At 29.3% G+C, this 16,695-nt stretch overlaps 2 protein-coding genes across 3 annotated transcripts; one reads left to right on the top strand and one right to left on the bottom strand.

Annotated features, from left to right (window-relative positions):
• Positions 1–10,571: 10,571 nt before the first annotated feature.
• On the top strand, positions 10,572–13,809 carry LOC101500959 (MADS-box transcription factor 31). 2 transcript variants are annotated; one of them, XM_027334082.2, is made up of 7 exons: positions 10,572–10,788; positions 12,006–12,081; positions 12,464–12,628; positions 13,009–13,050; positions 13,130–13,171; positions 13,247–13,482; positions 13,581–13,809. In XM_027334082.2, the coding sequence occupies exons 1-6, from the start codon at positions 10,601–10,603 to the stop codon at positions 13,463–13,465; spliced, it is 732 nt and encodes a 243-aa protein (XP_027189883.1). In that variant the 5' UTR covers positions 10,572–10,600; the 3' UTR covers positions 13,466–13,482; positions 13,581–13,809. The 2 variants fall into 2 exon arrangements, with proteins under 2 accessions (XP_027189883.1, XP_004498126.1); XM_004498069.4 differs by having other exon boundaries at positions 13,565–13,809.
• A 1,479-nt stretch (positions 13,810–15,288) lies between these two features.
• LOC101497946 (uncharacterized) lies at positions 15,289–16,448 on the bottom strand. The gene has a single exon (XM_004498061.4). It carries the CDS (start codon positions 16,415–16,417, stop codon positions 15,434–15,436), a length of 984 nt encoding a protein of 327 aa, XP_004498118.2. The 5' UTR covers positions 16,418–16,448; the 3' UTR covers positions 15,289–15,433.
• Between the last annotated feature and the right edge of the window lie 247 nt (positions 16,449–16,695).

Below are 16,695 nucleotides of genomic sequence, written 5' to 3'. Positions count from 1 at the left end.
CGGTTTACCTAATGTGCGTTTGAGAAAAATGTTTAAGTTAAACGAGTCTTAAGAATGGGGAATCTCTTAAGGTCTGCGTTTACTTAATGTTGTTTTGGAAAATCGTTGAGTTAAATGAGCATTAAGAATGGGGAATCTCTTAATGTCTTGATTTGCTTAATGTTTGTTTTGAAAAATCGTTTAAGTCAAAAGTATATTAAGAATGGGGAATCTCTTGATATGTCTGTTTGTTTAGCGTTTTGGTTTTGAAAATCATTAAGATAAATCAGTATTAAGAATGGGGAATCTCTTAATGACTTATTTATCTAATGTTTTTTTTGAAAATTGTTTAAGTTAAATGGGTATTAAAAATGGGGAATCTTTTAATATCTGCATTTGCTTAACGATTGTTGTGGATGGAGTCTGTGTATGCTCATGCATTTCATTTGGGTAAATTGTGTTGACCCGTGATAGGTGACACCTTGGTAAACTGTACTGACCCGTGATAGGTGGTACGTTTACGATTTACGTTTTTGGTAAATTGTGTTGACCCGTGATAGGTGACACCTTGGTAAACTGTACTGACCCGTGATAGGTGGTACGTTTACGATTTACATTTTTGGTAAATCGTGTTGACCCGTGATAGGTGACACCTTGGTAAACTGTACGGACCCGTGATAGGTTGTACGTTTGCGATTTACATTTTAGTAAATCGTGTTGACCCGTGATAGGTGACACCTTGGTAAACAGTACTGACCCGTGATAGGTGGTACGTTTACGATTTACATTTTTGGTAAATCGTGTTGACCCGTGATAGGTGACACCTCGGTAAACAGTATTGGTCTGTGATAGGCGGTACGTTTACGATTTACGCTTTTTCTTTTAGTAAATCGTGTTGACCCGTGATAGGTGACACCTCGGTAAACTGTACTGACCCGTGATAGGTGGTACGTTTATGATTTACGCATTTTAGTAAATCGTGCTGACCCGTGATAGGTGGCACCTCGGTAATTGGTACTTTGGCCTGCGATAGGCGGTACAATTATGATTTACGGCCCTTCGAGGAGGGTTTTGGTTTGGAATTCCGAGTCCATGCATTTTGGCATATACGCATTGCATTAGGGTGCTTGGCACGCGAGTCGTATTTGATTTGAGTTTATGATTGAGTGATTTGAATTTTGATTTATCGTGGTAATTACGTTGAAGGTGCTAAGTGTTATGTGTTGGTTATTGGGTGTAAGTATGATGGTTATCGAGATCCCAATTGCCGTGGTAATCGCGTAGGAATTGCTAAGTGTTAGGTTGTGGACTTGATTAGGAATGACTTGAGTTAATTCATGAATTTTTGGAAAAATGATCAGGGAAATCGATTTCCCAATCGATTGGATGGTAAACAGGGACTTGGCCAAATGGACAAAATCGATTAGCCAATCGATTTTGTAATCAGTTTTCGAAAATCATTTACGAAATCGATTGCCCAATCGATTGGGCCTTAAGTCAGGGACTCATCCATATTCGACCAAATCGATTTGGAAATCGATTGGCTTAAAACCTGGGGGCTCAGTACTCACTCAATCGATTGCCAAATCGATTGATTCAGCCCAGGATTCTGTTTTCATTAAAAACCTTCACCCCAATCGATTTCCCAATCGATTGGCTCAGTGAAAATCCTCAGTTTGAGTTAGATGATTGATTACTCATTAACTTATCCATGTCTTGATTTGTTATGTGTTAATTAGGAGATTGAGAACTTCATTTTACTTTCATTTTTAATTGGCAAAGTATTGTATAAACTTTTCGCATATTGGAAATCCTGTTAAGGTGCATGCTTAGTTGAAAAGTCATTTTGAGCATTTAAAAACTTAATTGCTATGTGTTAACTGTTATTTTTTTGGTTGGTGACCCTTTACAATTATTATGGAAATCTGGGCTTTGCCCTCAGATGAGAGTCAGGACGGTCCTACCGGTTCGTACCCTACGGACGAGAATGGAGATGGGAACGCGTGACTGCAGTTACGTTAGGAGGATCTCACGGGGCGCGTGGAGATACTCAGGGTGTATAGCTTTTTGGTAGGATGATCAGATTAGGATGATGTATAGGGACTAGGTGTCCTTCTTTTTGGTTTGGAGTATTTTTAGTTTGGAAAACTGTACTTATACTAATATTGTCAGTTTGACATCTTATTTGAATGGGTTCCATGTACCATTTGTTGTTGTGTAAATGTTTTAGACTTATAATTGGAGAAACTTTTCTGCTGCTTGTAAATGTATAATGACTCAATTATTTATCCAAAGGCATTTCCTGATTTAATTCTTTGTTTGTTTTTAATTACTTTAAAAAAAAAAATATACCCTCGCTTTGAAAAACGGGGTGTTACATCGAACTTGTTAGAACTACAAATATTCACCATGATCTCTATATCTTCAGTTGTTCTGAGTGATTGGTTTGTTGACAGTTTGAAACAAGGGGCCAAGGGCAAACTTACAATATTTGAATCCATCATGTTGAACATTTTTAAGAATTTTCCAATATAATTTTTCTATGTGATGGTCATTCCACCAAGATCTCTATATCTTACGATTTCCATCTCCAGTATTTTTTTGGCAATCCCAATATCTTTCATTTCAAATTTTTTCTTAAGTTGATTCGTCAACTTATCTATCTCAACCATGCTTTTACAAGCCAACAAGATATCATCAACATACAATAGAAGGTATATGTAGGATAACTTTGATAAATGCTTAAAGTAAATACAATTATCATAGTTGCTTCTAACATAATTCTTTTTTAGCTTAAAGGAATCAAATCCTAGGCACCATGGCCTTGGTAATTGTTTAAGTCAATAGATGGTTAGCATAATTCTTTTGTTGCATGTAGATGGTTTCATTCCAGTCTCTATGGAGGAAGATTGTCTTTACACCAATTTTGTTCAAGCTCCATGTCAAAGTGAACTACCATGTAGTATTGCATGAATAGATGAATGTTTAGCCACTAGTGAGAAGATTTCATTGTAATCTACTCATTCTCTTTGTTTGAATTCCTTAGCAACTAGCCTTTCTTTGTACCTTGGTGGCTCAACTTCTGATATACCTTCTTTCCTCTTATAAATCCACTTACTCCACACAAGTTTGGTGCCTTTAGCCGTAGGGACTAAGACCCAAGTCTTGTTTTTAGCAACTGAATTTAACTCTTTAGTCATGGCCAACATCCATTTCTCGATACAATTCATATTGATAGCTTTAGTATAGTTCCTTATATCTTCATTGTTGATATCTTCATCTATATGAAGTGTGTATCTTACTATGTCATCATGACCATATCTTTGATAAATGCTTAAAGTAAATACAATTATCATAGTTGCTTCTAACATAATTCTTTTTTAGCTTAAAGGAATCAAATCCTAGGCACCATGGCCTTGGTAATTGTTTAAGTCAATAGATGGTTAGCATAATTCTTTTGTTGCATGTAGATGGTTTCATTCCAGTCTCTATGGAGGAAGATTGTCTTTACACCAATTTTGTTCAAGCTCCATGTCAAAGTGAACTACCATGTAGTATTGCATGAATAGATGAATGTTTAGCCACTAGTGAGAAGATTTCATTGTAATCTACTCATTCTCTTTGTTTGAATTCCTTAGCAACTAGCCTTTCTTTGTACCTTGGTGGCTCAACTTCTGATATACCTTCTTTCCTCTTATAAATCCACTTACTCCACACAAGTTTGGTGCCTTTAGCCGTAGGGACTAAGACCCAAGTCTTGTTTTTAGCAACTGAATTTAACTCTTTAGTCATGGCCAACATCCATTTCTCGATACACTTCATATTGATAGCTTTAGTATAGTTCCTTATATCTTCATTGTTGATATCTTCATCTATATGAAGTGTGTATCTTACTATGTCATCATGACCATATCTTTGAGGTGACCTTATGTCTCTTCTTTGCATGTCCTAAATGAGATTGTAGTTTTCAATGTCATTTGAGTCAGGTTTAGATTGTTGAACATTTTGATCTTCAACATTGATTTTAGACTAATTATCTTCATATACATCAACCTTCATAGTATTAGGCTCCACCTCAAGTTCAAAACTATTCAAACCCTGCTGGTTTAAGGCTAGAGTTTCAATTTTATCGTGACTTATAAAACTCATTTCTTGCTAGTTTGAGGCTAGATGAAACTTAGTATCTCTACTGATAATGCATTTCTTGCTTCCAAACACCATATTTTGTATCCCTTAACTCCACTGGGGTACCCAACAAAGTATCATTTCTTGGCCCTTAGAACAAGCTTGGCTTCATTTATGCGATTAAGCATCACACCCAAATACCTTTAAATGACACTAGCTTGCAACCTTATCAATCTACATCTCTTGAAGTGTTTTAAGATCAATGGTAGCTAAGGGAATCATGTTGGTCAAATAACATGTTGTATAAAGAGCCTCACCCAAAATATATTCTATTCAAATAATATTCACCTCTCATCCTTTCAAATAATATTCTATTCATTCTTTAAGCCAATCAATTTTGTTTGTGGAGTTTTTCTCATAGTTTTGTATTTGTGAATTCCTTTATTCTTTTTCCATGTTTGTTTTCATTCATAACCTTCCATTCTTTGAAGATTTTGAAAGCTTCATCTTTATGTTTCAACAAATAAATCCAAACTTTCATACTATAATCATCAAGGAAAGTAATTAAGTATTTGTTACCTCAAAGAGTTGTCACCTTAGCTGGCCCCCATAGGTCACTATGGACATACTCCAAAACATTCTTGGAAGTCTATTTTCGAGTGTTGAATTTAACCGTATGCACTTTTCCATAGACACAATGCTCAAAAATTCAAGATCACCCTGTAAGACTCACACGCCTTAGCCTTTGATGCCATAAGCTTGCATTGTTTGGAGATGTGACGACCGCTCCTACAATACTAGTAACTGCTTGTCTCTTCAGAAGATATATGAAACGATCTCTGATTCCCTTCATAACCACAACAAATCCCTCTATCACTTTGAGATCACCCATTTCTACCATGTAAGAATAACATGATTTTTCCAACATTCCAAGAGAAATCAAGTTCCTTTTCAATTAAGGGACATGCCTCACATTTGATAAAATTATTTGTGTATCATCTTCAAATTTGAGCTAGAGTGAACCACAAGTTTCTTCTGATTTATTCCCCATTATAACCTTTCCACCGTTAGTTTCTTTATACTCAAGAAACCAATCTCTATTGAAAGTCATATGAAACAAATAGCCTGAGTCAATAACTTAATCTTCTTGCATAATGCTTGTTGAACTTGCCATTAGTACATATGCATTGTCATATCCTTAAGAAGCCACAAAAACACTTCCATAGTCATCATCATTATCACCATTTTTCTTAAGTTTTATGTCAGGTCAATCTTTCTTGAAATGACCTTGTTTTTTGCAAATGAAGCATCTCAATTTAGACCTATCTTTCTCTTTATTCTTGAGCTTTCCATTTTGCTTGTTATTCTTCATTCCACCTTTGCCTTTCACAAACAACCCTTCACCATTATCTTTTTATTTTCCCTCAATTTTTTTTTTCAATTATTTTGAGAATATAGTAGATTGAACTTCTTCAAGGGAAAAATAGTCTCTTCCATATAGTAATGTATCATCATGAGTTTCATGGGAACTTGGTAAAGAGTTTGTGAGCAGTAGGGTCTGATCCTCATCATCAATTTTTACATCAATATTATCAAGATCTAAGATGATCTTGTTGAGTTCATCCATGTGTTCTTCAATTGACTTTCCAAATTCAATCTCAAAGGTGTACAATCTTTGTATCAAATACAATGTATTTACGAATGACTTTTTCAAGTATAGGTTTTCAAGTTTGACTCAAATACTTGTTGCAATTGTTTTCTTTAATACTTCTCTCAATACTTTGTCACCAAGACTTGGGATCAACGCACCATGTGCTTTGTTCATGATGTCTTTTTTCTTCTTTTCTGAAAGTGTTGATGGAAGGTTATTTTCCCCTGCCAACGCAACTCCCAAACCATGACGAACCAAGAAAGCTTTCATCTATAAGCGCCAAATCTCAAAATTATTTTTTCCAAGGAATTTCTCCAAATCGTATTTTGTAGTTGCCATGCCTTCCAACCAATGATATTGATATCAATTGTTGAGTTTGATTATAGTGAATTAAGCCATAAAACGATTCTTTGAACAATTGATATAACTTTGATAAAACTTGATAACCTAAAATGCAAGAAATTAATGAAGTAAAGACAAGAAAACAACAAATATTGGTAAGCCAATAAGAGCTATAGTCCTACATATGGGGATTGAATCTGACTTCAATTATTCACTATGATTTGATAAAATTACAGCCATGAGAGTTTGCGAACAATTCATCATCATTCCCTTATGTTCCTTTATTTATTAGTCATCGGGAGTTACAAAATTGTAACAACTAACTAACCGACTCTAACTACAAACTATATAGTCCAACTGATTGTCTAGAGCTGGGTGGATTTATTGCACAAACTTGTTTGGCTGGCTGATTCAGTGCACAACCTGATTGGGTTGGTTGGTTCAGTGAGTTGCCTAGTGCATAACTACTCCAATGCAAGTCAGAAAGTTGTCTTTTGTACCCCTCAATTAACCCTATACCCATTCATTTAAAAATTTTATGTTTGAAATGTCCAAAATACCTTTAATAAAACTATAAAAATCAAAAAGTTCCTTCATACCCCTACATACAAGTTGTGTTTTTCGAAAAAGTGAGTGCTGTTGAATTTTTTTTTTTTTTTTTTACCGGAAATTTCAGGATGAATGAAATTTTTCGTAGTTATAAATCAATACTGAAAATTTCAAATTTCCAGGATGCGACCATGTATTAAACTTATAAAAAAAATTTCTTCTCATTTTTTACAATTACAAAATTGTTTATTTAATAAAACAAAAATAATTATAATATTTTAAAAAACAAAATATTATTAATAAATTAAAGAATAAATTAAATTATATTAATAATAATAAAATAAATTATATTATTAAAATTTTATATATTTTTTAAATATTTTTATTATTATTTTTTAATTACATTAACAATATTTTATTATTATTATTTAATTTTTTTTATTTATTAGATCGGAATAAAAATAGGAGGGAGTTGTTAAGAAAATAAGTTGTTATTTTATAAAATATTCGCAATAAAAATAGGAGAGAGTTGTTAAGAAAATATATTGTTATTTTATCGGCAAAATATTAGGGACACGTTATTTATTTTGACACATTTAGTCAACTATTTTGATGTATTTTTTTAATATATTTTATTTTTTTAATAGTATTTTAATTTTTCAAATAAATTAAAAATCAAAATTATATTATTAAAATAAAATAAAATATATTATTGGAGAAAACAATGCGGTTAAATAGATATGCCAAAATAAACGACTTTTTGTATTATACTAACTTTCTCCTTTTTTTTCTTGGTCTAATAAATAAAAATCAATAAAAAATAATAATAATAATAATAATAATAATAATAATAATAATAATAATAATAAAATTTGAATTTAATGTATTTGTTTTCAATCTGTGGTATTTTTTTTCTTTAATTGAATATATTTTGTTTGTTTGTTCAATTTAATTTATTTTATTAATATAATTTACTCTATTATTGTTATTATTATAAAAAAAAATCCGTTGTGTTTTTTCATCCCTATTTTAAAATAAAAAAATTAAATAAATTACATACCAGATATTTTATACCGGTTAAGTAAAATAACTTCCAGATATTTCAAAAAATTGAAATTTCCGATAAGATAAATATAACTACTGGGTATTTCAAAAATTTGAAATTTCCGGTAAAGAAAATCTAACTACCGGAATTTTATGGCACAAATTTCCAGTATTATAAATACTTTACTGAAATTTGTGGCGAAATTTCCGAGTAACAGTACTACCGGAAATTTGAAATACGAAATTTCCGGTAGCGAATATTTGTGTACCACATTTTAATGGGAAAATTTTAAATACCAAAAATTTGGTTGAGAGGGTGAAATTTTAAAGTAATTTATTTTACCAATCAGTAAATGAAAATTTTAAGGACAATTTGAGTTTTTAACAATTTGAGGGATAGATTAATTGTGGGGTACAAAAGCCAACTTTCTGCTAGTCAATGTTGGGCCACAAAACTCACTAGTTCTCAAAACTTGTTGGGCCAATATTCAACAAAATATATATGTATATATACACATAAAAAACTTTATTAATAGAGTATAAATGTTACTCTAACCCATTAAAACATAATTATCTCATTGAGAGATAACCACCTGAATTATAACACCAAACAAAAACAAAAAAACCCCCCGAATTATTCCCTAGCAACGCTGAGAACCACCCCATGAAACAACCAACCTTTGTATTCTCGATAATTCAATTTGCCTATGAAAAAATCTAATTTTTTTAAGGAGTTTGTGAAATTAGTTTTTTTAACTTTTATATATATAATAAAAACCCCTTCATTTGGTTGACGAAATAGTATTGATGAAGCAAGTTGTAATAAATGTATGGCACATAGAACCAAAATATGCAGATATATAAATAAACCATACAAATTGCATACATGCTATGAAAACAATCTTGTTTTTCACTTAATAGTTGCACATGCCAATGAATGTTGTACACAGGCATGTTTTTGATTCACTGTCGTTTCCCTTTATAGAAATTTTAATATTCCCAACCATATACTATTTTTGGTAAAGTTCAGATTTCCATTGAGATACAAATCAAAAAGTAAGTTAGCTTTTGCAACAACTCCTTGAGTTCAAATTTTGATGAGATGACAATAGAAGCCTTGCTTTTCCAACTAAATTGCTTCCAAATGCCCTTTCCTCTCACCTACTTTATGCCTTTGGTCCCCTTGCTTTGATTTCCCATCACCACTATCATTCTAAATTATTGGTCAAATTTCTTTATATTCAAAATAAATAAAAGATAAAGTACTAGTTAATATTTACAAAGACTAATAGTCCCATGTTATAAACAAGTTTTAGTATTTTATCAATCAAATTATTCATACATCAAGCTGAGTCAAATTTAAGCCCAAGTTTTACATTATGAAAAGATAAGACCTAAAAAATTGTACTTTATGCCTTTGGTCCCCATCACCACTGTCCACTATACCTTCTTATTCATATATAGACTCTAAAGTACCATATTATAAACAACTTTTAGTATTTCATCAATCAAATCATCAATGCATTAAGCGACTCAAATTTAAATTGAAGTCTTACATTAAGAAAAGATAAGACCTAAAAAATTGTACAAGTTCTATATTGTAAAAAGATAAAGTCTAAAATAAATTTATAAAAAGTAATATTTTATTTTATAAGTCGATTTTATAAACATGAGTTATATTCAATTTAAAAATATGAAATAACCAATATGTTAGGAGAACCTATATCAATTTGGATCACTTATAAAATTATTGGAGTTCTAATACGAATACATCTTCAATTTTTTTATATTCGTTTAACACCTTGTTTTCTTCTCTATTTTTCTCTTTTTATCATATCATAACATATCACTATATCTATTTCTTTCTCTCTCAAAATGTATAATAGGTGTGTATAGGTGTTCATAAAACATTTTTCAAACTATTATCCACCGACATGCTCAATTAAAAACTATAAAAACCTAATAAAATTCGGGTTTTATCGGTCATGGTAATAGTTTTTCTATCTTGATTCTTGATATATATATATATATGATATATATATATATAGAGAGAGAGAGAGAATTATAATCAAATACACTCACATTGGTTATTTTGACAACATAAAAAATTGTCACGTTATATGACTTTCATCATAGCTGCACACCTTTATTTAAAACCCATAAAAAAATCCGCTTAAAATGTATGTATATTTGATATTTTGTTTGCTATAATCACATTAAATCACTATAATTTTGCAAAAATTACAAATAAATTATCCTAATTTTACAAAATCTACAATTCGTAAATTTTACAAAATCATGATTACTCACGGTATTTTTTTTATAAAATTATGGTAGTTTACCAATAATTCAAGAAATTAAATTCAAGAAATTAAAGCCACCATGGTATGAAAATACCCTATATATGCAATAATTTTTCAACCTCGTACCTGCATGGTTCATTAATTGACTCAGCTACTTTGTTTGTCATTAACTTGAATTGACATTTCTACCCTTGCTATTTTCCTCCCTTTCTCCACATTTCATGCAAACCATAAAAAGGCAAAGTGGTAATTTGGCATTTTAAAGTGGCCATCACAAAATAGCTATATATATATATATATATATAGTCATTTATGTATAGTGTGATCATAGTTCCTTCAAGATCAGTTTCTCATCAATTAAGTTTTAACCTACAAAGGAAAAAGTGAGTTATTTTCAAAGACATCTCAAAATGCAATGGAACAAGCTATAGCTATACATCAACAATATTCTTGAAAAATCATTTTTTGGTTACAAGAAAAAAAGTGTGTTAATTGTGTGTTTATTTATATAATAATAATAATAATAATAATAATTTTGTTGTTTGTTTGTTTCTTTATGTGGTAAAATAGATCAAAGAAAAAGGAAGCTAGGGTTTTAATTTGTGAAATGGGGCGTGGAAAGATAGAGATAAAGAGGATTCAAAACACAACAACAAGGCAAGTTACTTTCTCAAAAAGAAGAACAGGACTAATCAAGAAGACTCATGAGCTTTCTGTTTTATGTGATGCACAAATTGGACTCATCATATTCTCAAGCACTGGAAAACTCTTCCAATATTCTTCTGAACCCTATAGGTATACCCTTCAAATTTTATTTATTTAATTATTCTTATGTAAATTAATGTTAAGTGATTTTCCTATTATTTAGGGTTAGTTTTTAGAAATTTGGTTAATTATTTTTCTCTTCATGACTAATGTATAAATTAAGTTTGTTTCTTTCTTCTAGGGTTCTAGCTTCTATATATTTATACACCCTACCCTTCATGTGATTTTATATTTTTATCCTAGATCACTTTTCAATTGTAAAATTTGATTAATTTGTGTCATGTAAAAAAAAAATTATCTTACTTTTTTGTGATGTATATTTTTTTTTTTTGTATATCTAAATTGGTGTGATGTAAATTAAACTCAAGTGTTTATTGTATTCTTTTGAATGTTTCTATTACTTGCATTTTATTGTAGTCTTTTGGCAGATCTTGAGCTTAATATTAATATTAATTAGTATCCAATTTTGCTTTTGAAAAAAAAGATAAAGTCAAGTGTTTATACTAATATACACATGATTTTGGATTTGTTTTTAGAAATTTGATTATTTGCTTTTTCTCTTCTCAAAACTAATATATAAGTATTTTTGTTTCTTCTAGGGTGTGTTTATATTATGTTATGCTATATTTCTGATTGTTGTGTGTGAATGAGTAAGAGAGAGAAAATTGATATGCAAAGGGAAGTTATTGGTCGATATCTTTCATTCTCAAACAAAGGTTGACCAACTTGAGTATTGACTTGGACAGTTTATTATTCTGATGACGTAAGATTTTTCAAAGTTATAATTCGTTTTTTCTGAGACTACATGTGCTGGAGATTACATTTCACTTTCAACAATATATTTTTGTTCCAAATGTTTCTCATCATTAATATAAATTTTTCAACATATACATTTTCATCATGTCTGAATCAGATAATTAATATTTTTCTATCCTAAATATTTTTCTCGGCCTATAAATTAAATTAAAGCTATAGTATATTTACATGTTTTTTTTAATAGTTAATTTAAATGTTAAATATTTATAAACTTCTATGGCACATTCAACATGTAAGGTCAAAATATATAGTTTTTGTAATTGATTATGTTGTATTTTAACTTGGATGTTTAGAGGCCAAAAAGTTAATTAATTTTTGTGAATTTAATTTAAATTTTCCGATAGTGGAATAAATTTAAAGTATGAAATTATTTTATGTCATGCATTTTATTCATGTAATTAATTTAATAATAAAGTGGTAAAATTTCTCAGGATGGATCAAATCATAGAAAAGTACCAGAGATCTACTGGGAAACGCATTATGGTGGAAAGTGATCATCACTATAGGGTATGATAGATATATGAACCTCATTTTCTAAATTTTTATTAATAGTATTGATTAATTGTGAAAAATGAATTAATCCTTTCTTATTGTTGTGTGTGAGAGAGAGTTCACTTAATAATAATATGTACAAATTATTAATTATATATATAAAAAAAAGACTATGCACATTGATGTAAACTAATTTTATACAAACAATCAATAAAAAGTGTTAATTTTGTCGTTGTAAAATGAGTTCAAAATCAATGATTTTGGTTAGTTGTCATTATAAAGGTGATTATATTGACATGTCCAATAAATTTATTAATTATTTATTTTTTTGACAAGATGCACAATATTAATTATTAAAATAGTAGCTAATGTTTGTAGTTTGGTGAAATATTTATAGGAAGAAATGTTCCATGACATGGCAATGCTGAGGCAAGAAAGTATTCGTGTTGAATTGGGAATTCAACGATATCTTGGAAGTGATATGAATGGTTTAAAGTATGATGATTTGACTAAACTTGAAGAGGAATTAGAATTCTCTCTTGCAAAAGTTCGAAACCGTCAGGTTAACATTAAATTAATTACTTTATTAATTCATTTATTTTTAATAATTCATCCACTATGATTTCTCTATGTTTCAATTCAACTTTCTTTTTCTACATCATGAAAAATGAAATTACTTGATCAAATTGATTTTTTTTAGTAGCAAAGATAGTGTATGTATAAAATGAGTACTAAATTAAAACTATAAATAAAAAACAATAATTGATTGAATCATTTAAATAAAAAACTAATTATTGATTGAATCATAGTAATATAAATAACTATTGTTTTTTAAGTAACAAAATGACATAACTATTGGTACAAAGTATTTGTAAATTTAGCAAATATTATTTTGTAGATTATCCTTTAAGACAAATTATTTGACATGAGTTTTCCATGCAGAATGAGCTATTGAGTCAACAAATGGAGAATCTGCGAAGGAAGGTGAACACACACATACATAAAATATATTAAAGTAATTATCTTTTAACATTGATCTCACCATTATTTTGTTGTGATTCAGGAAAGAATATTGGAAGATGAACACATCAATTTGTCGAACTGGGTAAGTTTATTTATAATTTGATAAAAAAGAAGTAATGTTAGAAATGAGTAATTGATAGAATAATGAATATTTCAGGAGCAAAGGGCAGTGATGGAATTTCACAAGGCAGCAATAGAAGCAAACAAACAACAACAAAATGGAATGGATGAGTTTGCATTCTTTGAGGATCAACCAGCTGGTACCATTCTTCAACTTGCTGCCCCTGTTCTTCCACTTCACCTTCATCCTTATCTTCAGCTTGCTCAGCCAAATATTCATCAAGATTCTCTCCCTTCTAGGGACCCCAAACCATAATAATCTATTCGTTAACGGTATGATATACTTCTCTCGAATGAAATATAAACAACAAAAATATTTTAAAAGTTAATGTATCTTATCTTAATTTTTATTCAGATACATCAATTTGCAGAGTAGCATGGAGTGTTTTTCTGATCTCGTCGAATATTATGCAGCTTGATTATTGATGACAATTACTAATAATTTCGCTTTTCCCTATTATCCAGTCTAGTATATGTTCAATTTCATGTTGAGTGTTGGATATATATAACAACAAGTACTTATAATGTTTTATTGTTTTTGTGTGTGTATTATTTAAACAGAGGAGTACTAATTTGGTATATATAATTATTTAGTAGATACCTACCTATATTCACTTGGTAATTTATTGATTTACCTATATTTATTAATTATATATATATAAGAAGACATTTTAGTTTTATATTATATATTACAGGATGATATTGTAGATTTTGAAATTTTATGGAAGTGACCACTAATTAATCAATAGGATAATTAGTAACTTCGATACTTGAATATTGAACATGAGACATTGGATAATTGAACATGCCTTTTGTTAATTAGTTTAGTTTATAAATATTTTTTTATTAGTAAAAAGATATTTAAGAATGAATTTTTAATTTTAATATATTTATAAACTAATCTAAAAAAAATTAGTTTGAAACTGAATTTTGAATTTGTCAGAATAATCTTTTAATTTTGACAACTTGAAAGACTTATAACTTGTTTGTTTGATTGTGAAGATTTTTTAGTAGAAGTTAGAATTCGAGTTTTTGTTACCATGTGGTAGTTTTGCTACCCTAATGTTTAACTACCTCAAGGATCTTTAACTTCAAATAAAACATTTTTAACTATAAAAAAAATCTCAAGACATGACTTATAAATACATTAATGATGAATTTCTTACAAATAATTTAGTTGTTTATATTTAAAAAGTCTTTGTTAATTATAGTACATTAAATAATAAATAAATTTAACTTTTTAAAGCGAAGGCTCATTTTTTAAATTGTTATTATTGATTTTTATTTTATTTATAATGGTTTTACTATAACTTACATTTTATATAATTAAAACGATTATTCTCCTTACAAAAGTAAAAATTACTATAAATTTTTACTCACCGATTAAATTTAATACATTAATTTTTAAAATATTTTTTTATTTATAGATTTGGCCTCTCAAGAAAATTAAGCTAATCTCTGTCACTTATTTTGAGAATTTAGCACATTCTACTATACTCATCTCAATTGATACTGGCATCTTCTTTATTTTTTATGACTACAAACTAAGCATGAATACTTTCGACAAATTCTTGTAATTTCTTCCCCATTTTCGACAAATTCTTTTCTTCAAATATATACTTTCGAATAAGATTGTAATTTTTATGAAATATAAGAGATAATAAAGAAACTCTCTTGATAGAGGACTCGAAATATTAATGGGCCAAGTCAAGCCCAAAAGTGTAAGACAAGTTATCACCACATTAATTTCAACTATGACTTTTATTCATCACACATTTCTAAAGCCACCTCCATTTAGTTAATATGCTTTGATGCTTATACTTCTTTATTTCTTATCTACACCCATAAATTTATCTACACAATTATATTTATTCACAAATTTATTTTTGAAATGATTAATTTCATCGATAAATTTATTCTCGAGAAAATGACATTGTGTGGAACCAGCGTAGATAAGTCGCATATTTAATTATAATGTTACATCAAAATTATAATGTCAAGTATGTATTTGTCAATTCACAAAATTCAATGACTAATTTGACTGAGATTATGATTTAAGGGACCAATATACATTTTCACTCAAAAAAAAATCATATTTTTTACATTATGAACAAAATGCAATCAATCATATTTTTATGATTTTACAAGTAATTATTTACAAATTACAACAAGAATAGACTATTGATATCCTAAAAACCATTTTGGTTTTGATATTTTTTTGTGTTTATGCTATTTGCAATGGTGTTGAAATTGACACCGATCTCAATTTTTCAGCCACATAATCCATCGTGAAAAACTTACTACATGCTTCTCTAACCACATGAAGCAAAATCAAAAGAAATATGCCTCCAAAAGCAACAACTCTCAAAATTATTCTTTCTGGTGGTGAATTTCCCATCAAATAAACACAATCCAAAGTTATTAAAATCCAACTAAACCTTTCCATCAACACTTTAATCATAGACACAAATTTCCCACCATTAATTTCTCCAAATATTTTACACAAAATCCTCAAACAAATAACACCAACAACAACAAATGTTGTCATTGACCAACCTTTGTACTTTACCAATTTTCCCCCAACAACCAAAATTTCTTTCCTACACACACATGTTTCACATTCACCTGAAAATGTTGAATTCACCAATGCATCAAAACCTGTATAATAAGGTAACACAATTGAGTCCAAATACAAACTTGCATGTAAAATTCCAGAAATTGTTGAGGCTGCAAAAAAAGTGTACTTTATGTCCTTATCATCTTTAATATCAAATGATAATGATGAAATTAGAACCAATAGAAGAATTGAAGGACCAATACAAGAAAGTGGAAAAATGGTGTTGATTTGAGGACCCTTTGCAAAGATTAAGATTATAATTGGAAGAGATATAGGACCAGAAGGTAACAAAAATCTTTTTGAATGAGTCAAAAAGATTGTTCCTTTTCTTGTGTTCATATCCAATATCAAAATTATAAGTGTGACCAAATAAGAACATGTTGTGAATAAAAGGACTAAGATATCAATAGAAAAAGGATAATTTGGAGGGTATGTTTTGTCACATACATAATGGTAAGGACAATTAATTTCATCCATTGTTGCTTCCATTTGCCAACTTATGCATTTGAAAAATTTGGGATGAATTTCTTCTATGTCCCATCTAGATTGAAATGTTGGGTATTTTGGGAGCAAGATAAGATTATTCATCATTATATGATTCTATGTTGGAAATTAAATTCAATTTTGATCATATAAATAAGAAGTTTAAGGATATTGTGTTGTTGGTTGGGATATTAATTCAAGTAGAAGTTTTGAATAGGATGAAGAAAGACCAACTAATTAAATTTTGATTTTTTTTTTACTAGATAAAAATATGAATTTGGTGGCATTAAAACAACATTTTGGCTACATGTATTTACTTTTTGTTTGAAATTTCATTAGCAAAATTTCTTTCATTGAGGAATTATGTTTCTATCAGAAGTATATAT

This window comes from Cicer arietinum, chromosome 4 (genome assembly GCF_000331145.2).
Source record: "Cicer arietinum cultivar CDC Frontier isolate Library 1 chromosome 4, Cicar.CDCFrontier_v2.0, whole genome shotgun sequence".
NCBI lineage: Eukaryota > Viridiplantae > Streptophyta > Magnoliopsida > Fabales > Fabaceae > Cicer > Cicer arietinum.
Note: the sequence above shows the minus strand (reverse complement) of the source record. Positions and strands in the feature narration are given on the sequence as shown.